The 20,687-nt window shown below is 41.3% G+C and overlaps 2 protein-coding genes across 3 annotated transcripts in view; one reads left to right on the top strand and one right to left on the bottom strand.

Moving 5' to 3' along the window:
* CHD1 (chromodomain helicase DNA binding protein 1) overlaps positions 1-3,525 on the top strand; it is a 63,070-nt gene extending 59,545 nt beyond the window's left edge. The window contains exons 39-40 of the transcript XR_013924933.1: positions 1,665-1,771; positions 3,504-3,525. The gene's annotated coding sequence lies outside the window, so the exon portion shown is untranslated. The remainder of the gene's footprint in view (positions 1-1,664; positions 1,772-3,503) is intronic.
* RGMB (repulsive guidance molecule BMP co-receptor b) overlaps positions 29-20,687 on the bottom strand; it is a 115,799-nt gene continuing 95,140 nt past the window's right edge. Inside the window, exons 3-4 of one of the 2 annotated variants that reach the window (XR_013924936.1) lie at positions 709-16,628; positions 29-610 (exon numbers count right to left, since the gene is read on the bottom strand). Coding sequence is in view for 1 of the 2 variants with exons in the window: in XM_080372451.1 (XP_080228577.1) it covers positions 15,963-16,628 (666 nt within the window). In the remaining variant the exon portion in view is untranslated. Of the gene's footprint in view, positions 16,629-20,687 lie in introns of both variants that reach the window. The other variant, XM_080372451.1, reaches the window with a different exon arrangement.

The raw sequence follows: 20,687 nt of genomic DNA, 5'->3' as shown, positions 1-20,687 counted from the left end.
TTATAATGCTGGAAGAAACACGCAGGGAGCAGATCCTCCATAAGCTTTAATGAAAAAGAAAATGCACATGAAGCACTGCATTCTCAAGTCTGGTGCTTTGAAACTGTGTTCTTCCCTTCAAATGTGTTGTACTGGGACAGTCTCTAGCTAGTGACCAGAGAGAGAAGTTTCAAGTACATGTCCATGAGCTAACACAACAGACCACCCTGTAGGTCCCCCATATTGCAGCGTGTCCTGGTGAAGTTTTTGAAGTGTAAACTCTATCTGGTATGTTATCCTTGATAGTGCAGCCTTCCCCAGTCTGTTTTAATTCAGTGAATTCATTATAAGATGAATAATATTTACTCTCAGACAACAATACGGCCAGAGTGCTAAAATAAATCAGTATGAAATTACCTGAAAGGCACAGTATGCTCAATTATTACAGTCTGCAAGTATGTATGTATCCTGAAACAAGTTACATTTGCCAAGCTGAAGGACACAGTGTCAGACAATCACAGGTGACTGCTCTTCTGCAGTTTTAAAATCCTAGAGAAACTCCGTAACCATGCCTGCAAGCAGGACAAAACCCAACCCTAGTAGTTATGTCATGGAGACACAATGGGAGAATCTGTGAAGTTTAAAAAGTTTGTATTATTATTTCAAGTTACAGTACTGAAAATTTTAGGGTTTTTTTACAGTACTGAAAATTAAAAAAACAAAACTTACAGCATCAATTTACTTGTAAATCATCCAATTTGCTTTTAAATTCTTGAATATTCCATCTGTACTTAAGGATCACTCTTGTAATGTGGTGGAAAATTATTCTTAATAGGGAGAACACAATGTTATTTAAGTATAAAACTCAGAAAAAACAGACTTTATTATTACAACCACAATCAATGTTCCCATAATTACAAAAAAGACATTATTAATTTGAAATTTGCTTATATTAACTGTGAGTCAAGTTCTTTTTCCATTCATATCCTAAAGGCTTAATATATGGGTTTGTAGTGTAATAACATACAGAATGAAGAGATGGACTGAAGCCTACCTTTTCTTTACAAAATAGATCTTTTCAATAAATACACTGTAAACATTCAAAACTGAGGCAAGAATATTTTTAAATGACAGTATTTTGAATTTTTTCCAAAATTGTAAGAGTGATTTGACTTTTGCATAGATGCAAAACAAATCTCTTAAGAGATTCCAGAACAAAGTTTGCTTGCAGACTCTTAATTCACCTCCCTCCTTCGTAATTCTTATGATCTAATTTTAATGACAAAGCCCTAGACTACTTTTTCTAGGAAGCCCACTTTATCTACTGCAGAGAATACATGAAGAAAATTCAGTATTTCTTTTCTTTTATCATTATACAGTGTATGATCACAGAATAAGAAACTAAACATTTCTCCTCAGGTGCATTGATGCACTCAGTTTAGTACTGCAAATGCTTTAAAATGTATGTTTTATAAGATGAACTGGTGTTAGTCCAGCATATCAAGGGGGACATGAGACACAAGGCAGTTATTAGTAATGACTTTTGAACACCAAAATATTTCAGTGTATTTTATTTTATCCTCACCTGGTGCTTCCAAATACTACCGTTTATTCAGTGTTTTTTTATCCCTTAGTATCCTCTATCGGCCATCAGGACTAACTCAGGTCTCTCTCCCTTGGCCTAGGAATTTTTTCTCCTAGCTTGTTCCTGAGCCCTCCAGGAAGGATCTCCGATTGCAAAAGGCAGGGAGCATGGCCAGTGCCAGGTGTGCCTGCTGGGGCAAACTGGGAGGTGAGTCAAGCTCATTCGCTTGTCTGAAAAATAGCATGTGGGAATTTTGATTACTAAACCAAGACTTTTTGTTGGCTCTTCACTAAAAATACACTCAAAATACATATGTGAGAAATAAAATGAGGAAGCTGAGAGCAGGCATATTGACAGAGACCAGTTCCAGTTTATGCATCACTTCACAAAAGTTGGAAATGAACTGGATACAGATGTGGTTCTGCTTCTCGTGCTAGGAACTCATCTGTGATTTTTCCTCTCTTTTTTTACACTTCAAAACTTGAGTGTTAAGTTGAATGAAAATTTTCAAGTTCAGCTTCAGAGTTGCAGTATATCAGAGCTGTTCTGACAAAACTGATTCTTCTGGAATTTCTCTGAACAGAAGTGCCCATCGGGGTCACGAGTGAGACTCAGAGATCTGCCTGTACCTCTGCGAGGGAGCAAACGGGGAAGAGCTGCAACCTGCCCTTGGTTCTCTCTTCCCATCTGTTGTAGGCATGGCAAGTGGTTAAATGTAATCTTAAAACTAAACATCAGGCATCTCGTTATTTGCCTTGTTGATGTCCCGTGTATAAATACCCTGCTACTCCCTGATGCCAAAACTACACAATGACTATGTAGTTGGCATCATCTGTGGAAAGCGTTTTCTGAAGGGAGCTGTCTCACCAGACACTGTGGATGACTACTCCACTATATCTTCCATCTCTTTTAGGAGTGTGACAGCAAAGTAAATCTGTAAGGCATCAAATCTTTTGATATTTGCCAAACACTGAACCTAGCTGCAAGGCAGATACCAAATTTGGAAGACTGGGCCTGAAATAACTGTTCCACAGAGGCAGTGAAGAAAATCTGGATTTCAGCCAGCTGTGAGAGAAGTTGCTCCACAGTCACGGGAACGCTAGCACGCAGCTGTGGAGGAGAACGCACATGGGCCCCGTGGCAGCCAACAGCACTCATGGTCTGCACCTCCATTCATGCTTCTTGGGAGCGTGGCAGAAAAAGGGAACTTAATAGAGTTTACGTGGTCATAGCCATTTAAAGAAAACACAAAATACCGTCTGCCACCACCCTCTCCTTGCCACCCAAATAGCAGACTGGTGGGTGCTACAGGAACTGATCCACTCTTCTGTAACTTTGATTCTTCAACTGCAACATCTTTAAGAATCATAATTCCTTTGGGAGAGAATAAGTAGCTATAGCACCCACAAGACAGTAATTATAATCATTTATTTAGTAACCATTTGATCACCTAGACTTAGAAGCTTCAGCTTCTATGGAGTCTGAGCTTTTGGATAACAAGGTATCCATTTAGTCATATGTAAAAGGAAATTCTGTATTATTAGTGGAAATATTCTTTTGAGGAACCTGGTAAGGAAAAACTGCCTTGGTATTCTTTTTTGTTGTTGTTATTTGGGTTTTTTTGTTGGTTGGTTGTTTTCAGATCCTCTTGTCCCATAATATCTGTTGTCATTTATGGCTTATTACTTTCAGTAACTCACAACTTTTATAATATTGACTTAAAAAGTTTGAGTTCCTCACTGTTCTCAGACTCTTTAGAGCAAGGTGCCTGATGTTATCCTTGCGGGTGTACAGAAGCTTCCTGAAAATGTGAAATACTTGGCAAACACCCCATGCATCTACAATGGGATTTTAGATTGAGTAAGGGCTGGATTCTTTAAGTGCATTTCCCGATCCCTTCCACTCTCTGCACTTTGATTTGCACTCTCCCTCTGCACAGGGCTGGTTACTTTCCGGTGAAGCCAAAGGGGAAGACGCCCTCCAAGCACCAAGATCACAAGGGCAAAACGCAGCTTGACTGATGCAACCCCCTCCTCCCCGATGGTGTGGGGTGTGGGTGTTGCATCTTCAACTCATTTTTTGCTCTGCAAACCCACTCCTACTGCACTGCATGACTTGCTAATGTAGACACAGTTTTCCTTTCCTCTAAGGAAAGCAGGGAAAGAGCAAAGAAAAACTGAAAAACTTTTGAGCAAACCCCACCACGGGTAAGTCTTGTCCAGTTGGTGCTTCCTAGCAAATGTGAGTATGTCTGCCCTTTTCATGCTAGTTCCAATTATTTCATGGTTACTCCAGTTCTCCCACACAGAGGTACAAATTGGGAGAGATTTGCCACAGTACCAACCGGTTTAGGCATTATTAGCTATTAGCTTTAAGAATTTTAATGGATAGTAAGGTACTCTCCATTTGCACCAAATATTCTGTATTATATTAAAAATCACTGGTTTGTTCTGTCACTTCAGTAAAAATAATTAGAACAATTTACTGTACTTGCTGAATGCAGTTGATTAAGTGGAACATGCCTGAAAAGACAGGTTCTGATGGATTATCCTCACTTGTTCACAATTGTATCTTCCCTTGTGTATGTCACCAAGAAAGAGCCCTGTGGCAGCTACTGCAAATGCAAGCTTGTATGTTTCAAATATCTCAAGTGCTTTATTATTTCTATGACCATTATTTAGATACTAACTACTCTTGGTTTTATCTTTTAACATGATTTTAGAAAGTGAAAATCTGCATAATTTTTATGAGTTAGCAGAAAGTATTGCACTATTTGCTAATCAGAAAGAACTACTTGAAGTGCAAGATGTTTATTTACTAAGTTCAGGTTCATTTTGTTTTGTAAATTCACTTTAAACTATGCACTCTTTGTAACAGGATATACTTTGTTTTCTCCTCTGCTCTGCTATTCAATCTTCTCATACGACAGAGATAACTTTTTATAATTAGGGTTCTATTTTTCATCTTGAGTAGAAGGTGGGGGGTGGGGTAGGGAATGTTCTTTCTCTTGCCAGATACTCAGAGGAGCAGTTTGAGCCACCAGAGAGAGCTGCACATCCAGCTATGTTGGACTAAGTGAGCTACTGAAATGCTTCCCTGCGTGAAGTCGGAGCACGGCCTCTGCTTTAAGACTGCATGCCTGTGAAAGCGTAATACCTAAATGGTTAAAAGAAATCTACTTCAAATGTTCATGTGAGTAGTCATATGTCAACAGTAAATACTGATTCCCTAAACTTACTAGCAATGGTCAGTAATTTCAAAGAATACAGTACCCTGAACACTTTTAATATGTATGATTTCTTTTCCTGAAGCATTGGGAATATTTGGTTGTTAATTAGATGTTAAATATTTCATAATTAACCATAAGTTTCTTTGTATTTATTTTCAGCTGAGTAGTTCAATTTGACAGGTGAGATTTTCATGCCTCCTATGATCTGTGTATTTCTCTCAAACCTAATTCACATGCAAAAATATGTATGTTAGCTGCACTTTGAGCTCCAAAATGGAGCAATGTTCTTGTAATGAATTCCAAAACTGAAAATTGAGAACTAGATGGTCGGTACAATTAGTTTCAGAGCTTTCTAGACTGTGAAGTGAGCCTTGTTTTATATTCCCAGTGAAAGAACAATCAGATTCTAAAATGGCCACTACAGTACAAACATAAAGAGGTCATCATGGCTATTTTTTATGTACTTTGTTGTTTGAAACGAGTATTTCCAGGAACACTTACAGCATCAGAAAGAGGGATGAGAACAGAGGTGCAAAGCATCATCAAATCTAAGAGAAGACCTTTAAAATCAATGTCTCAGTTGTTGGACAAAGGAAGTGAAACTTCCATCATAGATTTGGATATCACTGTGCAACCCTTAGAGTTCATGAAAAAGAGCAAAGCAAAGAGCAAAGGAGAGATTTTCCATCAATCCACTGACCTTAATTAAAGTCTAGGGCAGTGCTTCTCAGCCTTATTAACCTGTGCCTGACCTCACTTAATCAAGTCTCCTGATAGCAATAAGGGATATGTCAGCTTTTCTGGGATGCTGTGGCTTCAAAAGCTGGAGCTCCTGCTGTACTCGAGGAAGCAGGCAATCTGTGCTTACAGGCATGGGAAATGAAGACTCCCAGGAGGGCAAAGCCTGGGAACTGGTGCCTTGCAGTCCCAAGAGGACATTCTGCCCCACCTGCAGGTCTGCACCTACAGAAGAGATTCATTGCCCTGGTAGCAGGTGGGGGGCCGGGAGCTGCACCTGGTGGAGCACCCAGCTGGCTGCACCTGAGCGCAGGCAGCCAGGGAAGTGGCAAGTGACAGCAGCGCAGAACTGCTTGCTGTGGGGCAGAGGTCCCCACTGCTGACCTGAGCTAGGTCAGCACCTAAGGTTTGCTGCTTGCTGGGGGTGTGGATCCAGAACATTGTGGGGAGGCTGCCAAGGCTTCTCTGGCTCTCAGCCTGTTCCCCTCTGCTGCTCCTGCACGAGCACCATGCGGGCAGGGGACACCCAAAGCACTGCAAGGATGACTGTGGCTCCAGAGGCAAGGGCCAAGGGCACCAGAGCCCGGTGGTGTCACTTGCCAGTGAAAGAAGGAGCTTGAGGAGGAGTGGATAACAACCACTTTTGCAGCTGGTATCAATTATGGGGTTCCAGCTTTATGGCTACCGGGACATTTTGAGGATCAAGGACAGCTAACTGCTCCCACCTGACTCAGTGTGACAAAACCTCTTCTGAGGTTTGCCAAGCGTGGCTAACCTGGTAAGAAAAGCTTTAAACTAGGAACAGCAAGGGAGGGAGATGATGAGCCATGATCAGGAGAGGAAGCTGTGGCTTGGACTGACAAGCAAAGGGCACAGAGTGATGTGGATGGCAGGGACCTTGCAGCCAGCAAAGCAGGGTGGAAGGGCGCCCAACCCAAGTGTAGGCGCACAGCTAAGGATGTGCACAGAGGGCTGCGTGATGGCAAAAGCTCTCACACCCTTTCTGGAAAATCATTGTGACCGGGTGCCTCTCTACATGCTTGTAGCAGGTAGTCACCAGGGACTTCACCTGCCTGTCATGACTTTTCAAATACAACTGACAAGTGGCTTAGTGACTACGTCTGCCAGATCCTTCAGGATATTAGAATGCGTCTCATCAGGTCCCATGGATCTGTGGATGTTCAAAATGTAGGCTCATCAGCAAATAGGAGTTTGTTAATTTACAGGGATTACAGCCTTTAATCACTGGAGACTTCAGACACCTAGATTCAAACACCTGCAGTCCTCAGAGCCTGCACGCAGCTGTTGTATAATCTGGCAGTAGCTGAACGTCCTCAAATTTCTATATTAAATTTTACTGCCTTTCTAAATTTCTGCTTCTGATCACACACCCACGCTACACCCTGGCTTCAAAGGTCTGAGCAGCTCAGTGCTCATCCAAGAGGATACATTCCTATACTTGTCTTCCTTCACAGTTCAGGGTCATAGGCATTTTAATTTGCCCCCAGATTGCCAGACTGCAAGGTTTTTCCCTTGTGGCTTTGGCAAGAGTTGCCTTGACATAAGCCCAGAAATGGGACAGGTATTATTAGGAGTAGAAGGCTATGTTATGAACTTCTTCAGTCTAGGCAGAAAACCTCTCTGATTTCTCCTAGAAGTGTGAGAACACAAAACTCTATTTAAACCTCACAATGAAATACAAAATTTTCCTTTTGAGCTACATATTTGCTTGTTTGAATTAGATTTGTGGGTGTCAGTGTGGAAGGCATTGCTGAAAACCTAGAGATGAAACGGTAACTTCAGCTCCGCTGCTTCCTTGCCAACATAAGGCATTCAGTGTAAAGAATTTGAGAAGTGTTTTGATCCTTTATAGAAAAATGCAGTTAATAGTGACATCTATGAGCTTGAAACAAAGCTTTGAAGAGTACAGGGAGGCAGGGGAAAGAGCTTCCCTGAGATTCAGGGACACAGTGCTCCCGTCAAGCCTGATACACAGTGCTCTAATCCCTATATTCGAAGTTATGTGTAAGGGTGAAATAAATGAAGAACGGAAGAGTTGTACTCCCCCTTTATGTGTAGGATAGACAGAAAGATTATTCTATAGTTAAGGAACAGAAGTGAAAAGGATTGGCACTGGGTATGACCTTCAATAAGATGGAGGAATGCCTAATTGTCTTAGAAGGTCTAAACCACCAAAGAAAATCACACTGGCACATTAGAAAATTATATCCTGAGAACAGAAGTCAAGTAGACTCTATACATACTGATCCATACCCACGCCTAATCTCTAAGAACCCCACTGAGGGGAAATTAGTGGCAAAACCAAACAAGACACCACTTAAATTGTCACCTGGGGAAGTTTCATTAATGATTGTCAGATAACCTTTATTGTCCACAATTAAACTGCAGTTAGCAGCTCTATTTTAAGGCAAGTAGTCCACCAGAGGCCAATATACTGCCATTTAACGACCGGCAGTTCAAATATCCAGTAAAAATACCCTCTGAGCAAAGATGAACTTGGGAAGCTTTTTACTTCTTGTCATTAGACTCAATCACTTATAAATGAACTGCTTTTAGATCACAGGGTTGCAGGTTTTGGGTGTTGTTTTTTACGTAGCATGTTGACTTTAAGGATTTGCACTATAATTGCTAACACTACCAGGCATGTGATCCTTTTTTAATACTGAAAGATCTGGTAAGATTTTTACTTTTGAAGTGAACCTCCTTGTTTCCCCCTCCCGCCTACCCTGCTTTCGCTCACATCTCTAACTGGATGAAATGGACCTTTCCCGGTGAAACTAAATGGGAAAAATGGTTCCAGAAGATCATGTGATGCACTCCAGCTGCTGACAGCTGTTTGGTCTGTTCGAGCCAGTGTAGAACTAAGCCAAAGCAAAATCCTCTGAAATGTGCAGAACTAGAGATTTCACTGTACACTCCTTCTCCCAATGTAGAGGAAATATCCTAACACTTTTTTTTGAACAAATTTCTATTGTTTGGCTCATTTTTCACAGTTGTGAAGTTAGACTTTTTACCAAAGTCTAAACCCAGAAGTAGAAAGCATTTCCATTTGTAAGGGTCCTCTATTTCAGTCATTGAAACAGTCACATCAGGACTACCAGGCTTTCTGAACTGGTCAACAATAAAAATGCATGCATTTAGAGAAAGCCAAAAAGTAATTCATAGTCTTGCAAGGGTTACCTGAAGCTCTGCTGACAAAAGGAAACTCTTAGCATTTCTGTCATGCACACCTACTTGCAGAAAACTTTCAAGGACTGAAACACAGAGGGTCATCACTGGAGGACTCGGTATTTTGTGACTGAGGAGACTTAACTAGTTGCAGGGAGAGGGCAGAAGAGTCTGACTGACATAGACATACGTGCATCTGAAATTATTTCTCACTGATTTTTCTTATTATAGAGGAATATCTAAATCTGATTTCCCAATGGGACTATTTATTGATCTATTTAGCACACGTAAAGGCCATCTCATTTGCAAGAAGGGGTAAGACTTCTGATTTTTTTATATACACATTAAAAAATATTCTTCTGAAATGGTGGCATTCCAAAAAAATCACAAACACTACTTGTGCAAGCCACACTTTTAACAGGAGTTTACAGGGTAATTGCTAAATTGCTAAAAGAAAAAAATCCAAACTTTGTTTTTTCAAGACGTCTGTTCTGGTATCACCTCTCTCTCACAGCTTAGTATCAACCTATTTACTTTACAGAGAATTAGTTCATCGTGTTTTAAGCAAGCTGGGGAGAGATGACTGGCAGCAGCTGAAGCAGCAAGGACTAGAAGGCGGAAGGTCATGCCAAACCACTGGCACTGACTGCATCAATGTGAAGACAAAAGGATTAGAGATGGCACCACAGACAGCAATGTACATTACGTTTTAATTTGTCCTAGCTACCATGAGGGTTTGCTGCTGTTGGGCTCTCTCTGCAGAGAGACAAAGTTAGAGAAAAAGTTACTTCTCTGACATGAGATGCTATGCCACCTATAGAAAGCAGGAGTGATGAGTTTCAACCATAATGCAGTCTTTGAAGGCAGGTCTGTCATCTTCCGCAGACTGGTATGAAAAAGCTGAGAAAGGACAGTGCTGGATCAGGCCCTTTTTTCTTATAAAAAGGGGTGAAGTTACAGGATTTCATCAGCTATAGCTACTGAGCTATTTGGATGGCAGATGTTACAGAGACCTGCCATTATTTCAGGGGTGAGCTAGCTTCCAAAACCACCTCAGCCATACACTGGACGCGCTGTTCAGGCATTGCAGTGCTAAGCACAGCATGCAGACATTTGGGTTGCACTGCTATCTGTTTAGAATTTTTGAGAGCGAGGTGTCTTGCAGCAAGTAAGACTGTCAGGATCCACAGCAGGGGTTTGTAGCTTTTAGCTACCCAGGATGAAATACTGGGGTAAAATTCTCATAGGACTTGACAACCCCAGCTCAGAGGCAGTGCTTTCCTCCACCAAAGCACCCAGCTAAGGAGGCAGCTTGCATTTCTATTTATTACTACCAGATAAAAGCTGATAAACCCAGTAGGATAATCATTGTTATGGTCATCTGAGAAGGCAGGAAACCTTTGTTTAAACATCTCCTTTACGTAATTTTAGAGTGGGGACTCCACAAAGGACAAATCTCTTTTAGTTTCTAGTCAAATACATTAGTAACTTGGCTGCAAGATATTTGAGGGTTTTGGCAGTCTCAGCTGTTGAAACTGTTCTGCTTTCTATAAAACACTTGCATAACAATGGCAGCAAGTGACACACCAAAGGACAGTCTAAAAGATAAAATGCACCAGTTAGAAAACACAGGCCTTGCCCCTGTGCAGACTTACGTTACATACTTTGTGTCATAAACTGGAAAATGTAAACAGTCTAGGAATTAAAGGCCAAAATTAAGATAAGAAGCCTTACCCACTATGATCCCACTCGATCTCTTCTTTTTTGTTCCATCTGCTGGTTCTTTCCCCCCACCCCGAGCTGCACAGGGAGGGGAGAAGGGGCCAGTACAGAAAGGATGGGATGGCCTTGTTGCCTTCTTCAAGAGAAATGAAATACTGGAAGTTTCAGTATACAGGCCAGGCCAAGGTCAGGTGTCAGGCTGTCAGAAGCCAACATATGTCCATCAGTCAGGCATCGAAGATGGATGTGGTGCTGTGCAGGAAATGCTGGCTCACCTCTGGCAAACACAAGTAGTCCCTGAATAGGAACCTAGTCTGGAATTTAAAATGTACCCATCAGGGCTGGACTAATTCCACCTGACTTTAGCTATTATTAAATCAGATGTTAGCTATTATTAAATTAGCTGCTTGGGTTTCCCCCGCTGCTGAAGGGTATCAGTAGGCAAATCCAGAGGATTATTCAACCCAACCTACAATATTTCCATTTACTCCACTAACTACATGTTTAGTCTACTGAACTTAGGTGAAATAACTCTAAAGTGTAAAGTATGCCTCCAGTCTCTTTCAAGACATCTAAGACCCTGTTTGGATAAAGCTATCACTTTATAACAACACAGAAAGGCATTTATTTGGTAATAGCTCCTGGCTGTTAAGGCACCGGCACTCCCTTAAGATGTGAAAGATCAAGTCAGAGGAAGAATGCCAGCAGAATGCTTACCACACCGCTACTCTATAAACAACTCTTATCTACCAAACATGAGTGAGCAGGTCTGATACCTGCCAAAAAAAGTCCTGCAAGTAAATCAGGCAGATTAACAACATGTGAATCTGACCAGGGTGCAAATACAACCCTCAAGACTGCATTTGCTTTCTCTGCTTGGCAACAAAAATTCCTTGAGGGACTTTACTGGACTAAGACGAGAGAAGTAGAGATCGTAAAGAAATGTCTGGGCTCAAGCTGAGGCTTTACTGTGTATCTCAATGTTGGATTTAAACACTTCACATACCACCTAGACATATTTTGCAGACCCAGCCTTCAGCACATACTATCACACAATGACACATACATAATTCACATATATAATGGATCATTACTCTCCTATTATGATGTAGAAAAAAGCGCAAATTAAGCTTTAAAAGTGCAGTAATCTTGAAAACAATTCATATAAATAAAAGTTAATGGCAATCCACATACAACACATGAAGTCATTTTTATATCTAGTTATCAGTTCTGGTGCACACTCCTGCATGTATGCAAAATCTGTCATCGATCTTACTGTTCACAGCTGATTTACTATCAGCAGCTTTTAATTTCAATGAAGTATAATTTTACATAGTCAGATTAAAGGAATTCTGAATCAGATCAGATGCAATTTTTGTACATCAGCATCACAATAAATTTACCTGCATACCTGATCTGTGGCAATGTTGCTCTCCAAAACAAGCTCATTAGTAAGAATGACAAAATCTAATTAACTTTGACCCTCACAATCCTTGTTTGTTTTGAATATAGATGGAGAGAACTAGCAGCACAACACAGAGAATGCTTATCTTGTAAACAACAACAAAGAATACTTTATTTAAAAAAGGGAACCATTACTAGTCATGTCTAGGCATTGTATAGATAGCAGTCTTTCCTATCTGGAATAGGCAAGACAGAAAGGAATACAGTTTATATCAGTCAAGACATAAATTGGAATTAAAATAACCCAAAGCATGAAAATTTCAGTGTAAAACACTACAGCTGTGCTTGTATGAATTAAATGAATGCAAGATTTGAAACTGTGCTGAGTCTGCCAGAAGAAGGCCACAAGCCACTTGGGCTTTTTTCAAAACATGTCCACTAATGACACCCTCATTAGGTAGTGCAAAGCTTGCAACATTGCTTGCTTCACTTTGGGGTATATGCAAGTAAATTGCCACTCGCACACCCTCAAAACCCATAAAACAAATGCATAGTATCCATAATGCTAAGGTAAAAGAACGTAAATAGTTGGCGATCCATTTTCTGGCAGCACAGCAGCAATTTGAAGGGAAATGCATCTCTGAAGGGCCCTACCATGACTATAGGAAGAAAAGCCAGGTTGTTCTCAGACCCTGCGTTCTCTCAGGTTGTGTTCCACTTAACAGGTGCTCTGTGCACATTATTCTTCCAGCCAGGTTCTCCAGAAAGAGAGAAAAAGTAATTTTTTGTTGGACAGTCAGTTGGGAATACTATTTCTTTTTTTAATACCCTTTTTTAGGAGCCATATACACATAAAAATTGAAGGATTAAGCACCTGGATGATCTGCTCAGTTCTGTGACCTGGTTCCTAGGGAAACTGTCAGACTTCACAACTACAGAGAACTATCCTCAGCCGCTGTTAAGAGCTCTGTCAGCATAGGATTAGGAAATACTCTGGTTAGAAATGCTCTAGCAGATACTTGGAATAATCTTTTGAATAAGCCACTAATATTGAAGGCATCAGCCAACTTTTTTAAGACAAAGGCCAACAGACAGCATCAGCAACAGCTTTAGTTGTTGCATTAAAGTACTGATGATCATGTTATATTGTCTTCTGTAAGTCACCACCTTTGAAAGTAAGCTCTTACAAATGCAATGGCCACCTTCTGCATACACTAAATATACACATATTAAAGCTCCCTTTGCTTTCTACAGCCATTTCCACAACGATGTTATCTACCACATAAGATCGCTCCCTACACACCTCAAATTCTAGCTGTAACATAAGCTTAGCAAAACAACCGTCAAAGTTGTGTTTATTAGGTCTATCTTTCTTGGCATATATCTGACGACTTTTTTTCAGGTTTGGCACTTTCAATTTACTTTCATAATGTGTGATTAGCCCTGCAGCTGAAATATTACAGCTCCCATGACTTAGCAGATCATCTTGTTATACAAAGTTCTGCAATCTTACGGACACTTGTCTATCATTTATTCTTTCATTGCCTCGATCTCTTCTTCAGTTTTACAGCAAGTAATTTTCTCTTCCAGGGCTCTTCTGATCTGAAAGTTCTCCAGTAACTTTAGAAGATTTTCATAATGCCTCTCAAGATGGATACAGCCATATCGGATCATTGTGTTCAAGGTCTTCTAAATATCTCTGCAAACACTGCAAAGAAGCTGTGCAAGTGGGATCCCTGGGGGGATGGTTCCTGTTGCTGGCTTCCCACACACTGCCTCTTCAATAAACTGCCCTGGTTTGCAGCTGCTGGTCATAAATTTCACTACACAGCTTATTTAGCAGAGGGGAAACAAGCATCTGTAAGGAAGTATAACGATTGTACTCAGCACATTCCTGTCCAGCAAGTGATGGCTAGGAGACAAACTGGTGCTTTATTAATAGATTGCCTGCCCAGTACGTGGCCCACATCCCAATTTCTCTGCACCCCACCAGGGGTCACCAACACCGCATTACAGATGTTCCTCAGCAGGGCAGGCAACTTTATTCTTCTATCATAATAAAGTATTTACACACTGCACAGCCACTCTTTTACACAAACATATAGTTATTGATACATTCATGAACCACATAAAAAAGGTTTTGCAAAGACTGACACATTGTGGGGTTTCCAAGCATGAAAAAAAATAATCTGTAGCCTTCTAAAAGACAGCCATTTGGAGGGCCTGTCAAAAAAAGTATTCCCTCTAAACTTAAGTTCTCTCCAGAGACCACTCCCTAGCTTCAAAATATCCCCATTTGGCATTAACTAAATCTTGGCAATGACAGACATCAAGAATGAACCTGTGCAAATAACATTTTATCAAGAAATCCCACAGCAGGAACAAGAAAATGGAAAACCTTTATGGGAATTACTACATTTCTGAAATATACCATGAAGCTCACAACTCAATGCTGGTATACATCTATATACCGTTATTTACATACAGGATCTAGGGACAGAGAAAATTAACTAGGATATGGTGCCTGCCCAATAAGTATGTGCACCACTGCAAGCCACACTAGGTTCATCCCTCAGCTTTCAGCCATAAGAACTTGAGAAACTGAGAGCGCTGATGAGGAAGTTAAGCCACACAAAACAGGAGGAAGCCTGTCACCATCAGGTGAAACCACAGGAGCCACATTATCACATATCATAAATCCACAAGCCTAACTCACCTGGAACGGCACCCTCAGACAGCACAGACAGAACAAGCTGTCAATAGCCTAGTCTAAAATAAAGTTTTACCTTCAGCCTTAACTCAGCTCAGACTACTTTTGTCTTAAGTATTCCCAGAATAACAGCTGTATGCAGTTACACATCCATACTGGGAATTAATTAGTTACTTTGAGAAGACTACTACCGTTCTTACTAGTCAACAGTCCCTCATCTAGCCAAAAGTGTCTCCATAAAAACTAGCTTCATTCCATGAATAAACTCCATCTCCCTCCATCAAGGCAAACAGTAGCTCAAGTTTGCTTAACAAATGCAAGTGCTATTTGAGTCTTCTTCAGACAGCACTTCTAAAACATCCATCCAGTCTCAGATGAACCGTTTCGAGAGTAAAATAATCCCATCTTGGAGCTGGGTTTATTGCAGCATGTATTAAAGTTTCCACTTCTTGCAGTGAGTCAAGGCACTAAGCAAAACCAACTTTCAGGCCACCAAATCATTCTTATCTCCTCACTAAAAGTAGTCAGAGCCTGCGGCTCACTCCCCTCCTCCTTCTGAACGTATGCTAGAATTAGCACCTAAGCAAGGGACAGAATTCAGGCTTGTGATTTCTTCAGTCCGTCTTGGAGAACGACAACCCTCGAGGTCAGATGGAGCTGCAATATTTATGTTACATGCTTACGCAACTAGACCATTAGTATCTTTCAAAACTATCTTCCCCACTGGTCCCATAAAGCTATGTAAGTCTAACTCCAATGCATTCCCTTTTCTCCTTTTGAAACTCGTGCCATGAAACTAGGAAATGTCAGAATTACAAAGAACGTTCTGTAATTCATGATATCCAAGACGGTCATCCGAGTTACGGCGAAGCACTTCACTCTCCCTCCAAAGAAGGGACTGGCCATTTAGAATACAATTCCATTTTTAATGATTTTAACTAGTGAACTCAGCAAATCACCAATGTCATTATAGGACAAGAGATGTGCTGTCTCTAGAGGAAAAGAATGACAGAAAATCCCCACAAGTTAATCCCCACAAGCTAATCCAGTTAAAAAATGTGTTAAACCAAGTAGTACTTAGAGGGAACACTGAGTATTGTATGTACACGTTTGTATGTATAATACATAATTACTCAGACATAAATATTTAATATATAAAAAATAAAGTGCTTTCTCTCAAGTCCCAATGCAGGGACATTATAAACATTTCACCAGCTGCAAAACAAATAGATACAAAGAATACTACATCAAACACACATGAAAACAGTTAACACAACATGTACAATCTGGTGGGTGTCTCAAGAGAAAAGATCCCTTCATATACATGGTATATACACATATACCCATCTTTACTCAATATATTATGACAATATATATTTCAAAACTTTGTTATAGACAAAAAATCCCTACAAAAACGCAACAAAGATCGAGCAAAGTCCAAGACTAACAAAGTATTTGCTACTCTTGCCCACATCACCACCTCCACTGCTGGGAAAGATATGCCAGTGCTCTTTTCTGGGGTGCAGTGCCTCCACATCCTGCAAGGCACTGTGAGCAGCAGCTGTGAAGTTAGTGTCACCAGTGGTGAGTAAGTCAAATACACACGAGTAAAAGTAGATGTCCTTCACCAGTATCTTCTCATGGCATTTGGTGGTGGCAGTTTCCAGCGTGTACACTGACTGGATATGAGCAGCATCACCCTGAGGGAGCAACTGCCCCATCACAGGCAATGGCAAGTGGCCACTATCATCAATACGTTCACTTGAAGGGCAACCATTTACACACAGCTGCAGATCCTGGGTCTCCTCATAGGCCATGACCAACTCTTGAGGCATGCGAATGGCCAGCGTTAAGTAGTGCCCAAGCTGGCGTATATACACCGTGGTCCCAATGTACCTGGCATGCATTTCGACGTATTTGCCACTGACTTTCTCCACAATTTGCAAGCTCTTGATGTTCCCAGCACCTCCACTTGTTGTACCATCAACAAAAGCTGCAGGCAAGTCATCAGTCACTGCTTGATATACTTTCTGATCTGTACAGTCTTGGTATGATTTAAAGATAATAGTTATCTGCGGGGGTGGGGGTGTGAGAAAAAAAAAGGCAAAGTTAGTGGGAAAAAAAATAATCATCATTTCAACCCCATTTCCATTTTACAGCTGAACATATCTGGGACTGCCTACCATGTCAGAGGCTGAGAGCTGTCCCTGAAGGAAAACAGTCTGTACACATGCTTAAAGCAGGATTTTACCAGATGGCAATTGTTAAATTTGTTCTTCAGTTGGCCTGGAAGCATATTGGCATGTGGCAACAGCCACACGGTCAGGAAAGGAAAAGGCTTTATATTTAATTAAGCATCACAATTCCCTCCTGCTTGGTGGTTTCTTAACACTTTGGAATGCATCCTGGAGTCACAGAGAAGTGCCAAATAGTTCCTACAATGCTAGCCACTATGGCAAAACCAGAATGAGACTGCAAAATCCCAGAAAGGTACAAAAGAACCCAGCTTTCCCTACTCACAATATTCTCATCACTCCTTTTACAGTAACTGTATGACCCTTGTCATGGTACTGTACACTTGATGGGTCCGTTACCAGTATTAGCTGTGTGAGACTACTTTAAAAGGACTGATGTATTTAGTGCTTTATCAACCATCGACACAACAGGCAGTGAGATGAGAACTGCATGACCAAGAAGAACAACTAGTCAAATAACTGCTTAGCACTTCTGGATCCATTAGTCCTAGGATCTGGGAGATGTGGCACTTAGTCTGCCTTCACTAGAAAATGTGCCCCTGGAGAAACAAGGCAAGACTGAAAGGTACTCAAAGACATGCCTTTGAAGAGTGACTTCCAACACAGAAACCAGGAGCATAAAGCAATTACTCATTCTTTGAAGATTACAGCTGGCCTTTTAAACCTTAACACTTATTTGAATAAGCCACAACAGAAAGAGGAGGTCCTCCAGTCTTACTTGAAGGGAATAATTAGGCTACTTGGACTTGAAGGGAATTATTAGGCTACTTGGCAGACCAAGTCTGGAGTGTCTGGTGGCTTTTCCTAAAATAAAAAGTATAATGAAGAATCACATATAAATATTAGAAACAGATATGCTACTTCCTTTACAGTTCCAGAGGGGAGTGACTTCTTGAAAAGGCCAAGGGTATTCTGCACCAGTTATTTTAATCATTATGCTAATCACTGACTGATCATACCAAGATTACTTCCAGTCGATGAGTTAAGCAATCTGTAACAAGATTCAGAGTACTCCAAAACATATCAAAACATTCAATCTACACTTTTTCCTTAAAATCTACTCTGTAGCAACCCCACATCTTAATTTCAGTTAACCAGCACACTTCTGCACACCACTTTTTGTTTCCTGCCCTTCTGCTTACATTAAGAGCTAGAGATTAAAGAAACAGCCAAGTACAGACAATCCGAATGAAACCTCATTAGCTTCATCTCTCCATACCAGTTATGTAAGACAAATCTTCCCATCTCCTTCCTCCCACTGCTACAATTTCTCCTTTGGAGTATTCAGACACACCATAAACAGGATTACATTAGTTTTCAACGTTTGGTTTGTCTCACTTGGTTGACACACAGTCTTTCCGTCTCACACGGACAATACTTGTTATTTTGACTTTGTATGTTCCCACTGGTGCTGTCTGACTGAATTTTTCCAATGTTTTTTCTTTGCATTAATCAGTTATACAGCTATCTTGGGGCCACCTGTAGTCAGGCCATTTGGCAAACTGATGTCTGTGCACCACAGGTAAGCTTGAATGCCTGTGCCCAAAATCCAGAAAACACACAAGTGCTCTTGTTGCTGTAAAGACCTCCTCACAACTCAATGCCTAGTGAAGTAAGCTCAACAACCCAGAGAAGAGAAACCTGAGATCTGTCAAGTGATCGGTATTTCTGCATACAATCCTGAGCCTCATTCGGCAAATCAGGTCTTACACTCTACGTAACACACTTTTGATGAAACCAACTTGTATCACAGCCTGCTCAGACAAAGAAGGTTATTCCTACTTCCTCGAGCCCATTTGTGTTGCTCTGCAATGAAAGAATGATTTACATTTTAACAGACGTAAAGTTCTAAGTCTGCTCAGCACCTGAACAAGTCTGGAGTCAAAAAGAGTTAATGGTTTTAATGAGAAACAGAACTGGCTACTTGATAAAACAGTCAAGCAGGGTACTTGGCAAAATTTATCAGGCAGCAGCCACCAAATTATCCTTTCCAAATCTCCCTCCTCTGCCACAATGAAAAGCACACAATTTCAGAGACAGGGAGGGAAAAGAAAAGCCTCCACCCTAAGGCAAGATTGCCAATAACACTGCACGCCGAACGAGGGCTGAAAGACTATTAAGTGAATGAAGGATACTCAAGAGCTTGTTGTAAACGGAGACTATACAAATTTCACTGCAAAACTTTTGCTGTTTAAATGATCAAGGTAATAGAAAACATTAAATATGAAAAAGATTATTTCAAACAAATTTAACAGGTTATACATGTACATGTATCTATAGTACTTTCTACACTCTGGCTGATTTGTAAGAACGCCCCCACAACGCGGATCATGCATCACTGTTTACTGACTAGAGACTACCGGTCCTTCCGAAACCTAGGACAGAAAAGTCCAAATGCCATAATCTTCAAATGCAGAAAGTTTTTTTTGAAAGTATAAGTATCCGAGTCTGGTTCTCTGGGCACATACAGAATTCTTAAGCTACTGCAGTGAGGAACCCTAAAAGATGAAAATAAGAGACTTATCTGAATATAATAAACAAACATCAGCTATACTAAGAGTACCAGAAACAGAAAACACCCCACACATTCAATCTACACTTGAAATATTTCATTTTAGATTTAACTGCCCCACTCCTACTGATGCCAGTAACATGATCCTCACTGACTATACGAATCACAAAGATTACTTTAATCCTACTGCAGATGAAAAGCCTTTCAAGTATGGTGTTACTGAGCTGATAAGTGAAGTTTCTGGAAGACCTTCATGTATTTGTAGAAAGTGCCAGGCTTGTGTGCCACACACTTTCGAAAGTATTTGAAAAGTGCTTTAAAAGCAACACTTTAAACTCCAAGTGCTCATACTAGTCTTCACTAGTGACCTAATGCAATTACGAAGATGTAGCTCTGACTTCATTTTGCTATTTTACTATGCATTTCATGGAACCATAGAATTATTTAGGTTGGAAAAGACCCTGAAGATCATCAAATCCAACTGTTAACCCAGTGATGGCAAGTCCACCCCTAAACCATGTCCCTAAGCGTCACATCTACACATCTTTTAAACACCTCCAGGGGTGGTGACTCAAACAATTCCTGGGGCAGCCTGTTTCAATGCTTGATGACCACACGCTCCCACATCTCCATGTACTGAGGGGCCCAAAACCAAACACAGGATTTGAGGTGTGGTGTCACCAGTGCGCAGTACAGGGGGACAATCACTTCCCCTGTCCTGCTGGCCACACTGTTTCTGATACAGGCCAGGGTGCTGCTGGCCGCCTGGGCCCCCTGGGCACACTGCTGGCTCCTGCCCAGCCGGCCGTCACCCAGCACCCCCAGGCCCTTTCCCACCAGGCCCTTTCCAGCCGCTCTGCCCCAGCCTGTAGCGCTGCGTGGGGCTGGTGTGACCTAGGCAGATCAACACTCCTGCCCGGCCTACTGAGGGTGCATTCAGTCCCCTCATCCAGATCATCGATTAAGATATTAAACAAAATGGCTCAAATACTGAGCCCTGGGGAACACCACTTGTGACCAGCCACCAACTGCACTTAACTTCATTCAGAATTCTTTGGGCCTGGCCATCCAGCCAGTTTTTTTACCCTGCACACAGTCCACTCACCCGAGCCATGAGCAGCCAGTTTCTCCAGAATGCTGCGGGAAAAGCTGTTAAAGGCTTTACTAAAGTCCAGGTAAACAACACCCTCAAGCTTTACCTCATCCACTAAGCAAGTCATCTTGTTGTAGCAGGAGATCAGGTTCATCAAGCAGGATCTGCCTTTCATTAACACACACTGACTGGGCCTGATCACCTGGTTGTCCTGCACGTGCCACGTGACAGCACTCAAGATCTGCCCCACAAGCTCCCCTAGCTCTGAGGT

Source organism: Falco punctatus, assembly GCF_963210335.1.
Source record: "Falco punctatus genome assembly, chromosome: Z".
Classification (NCBI taxonomy): domain Eukaryota; kingdom Metazoa; phylum Chordata; class Aves; order Falconiformes; family Falconidae; genus Falco; species Falco punctatus.
This window is presented reverse-complemented; position numbering and strand designations above follow the sequence as displayed.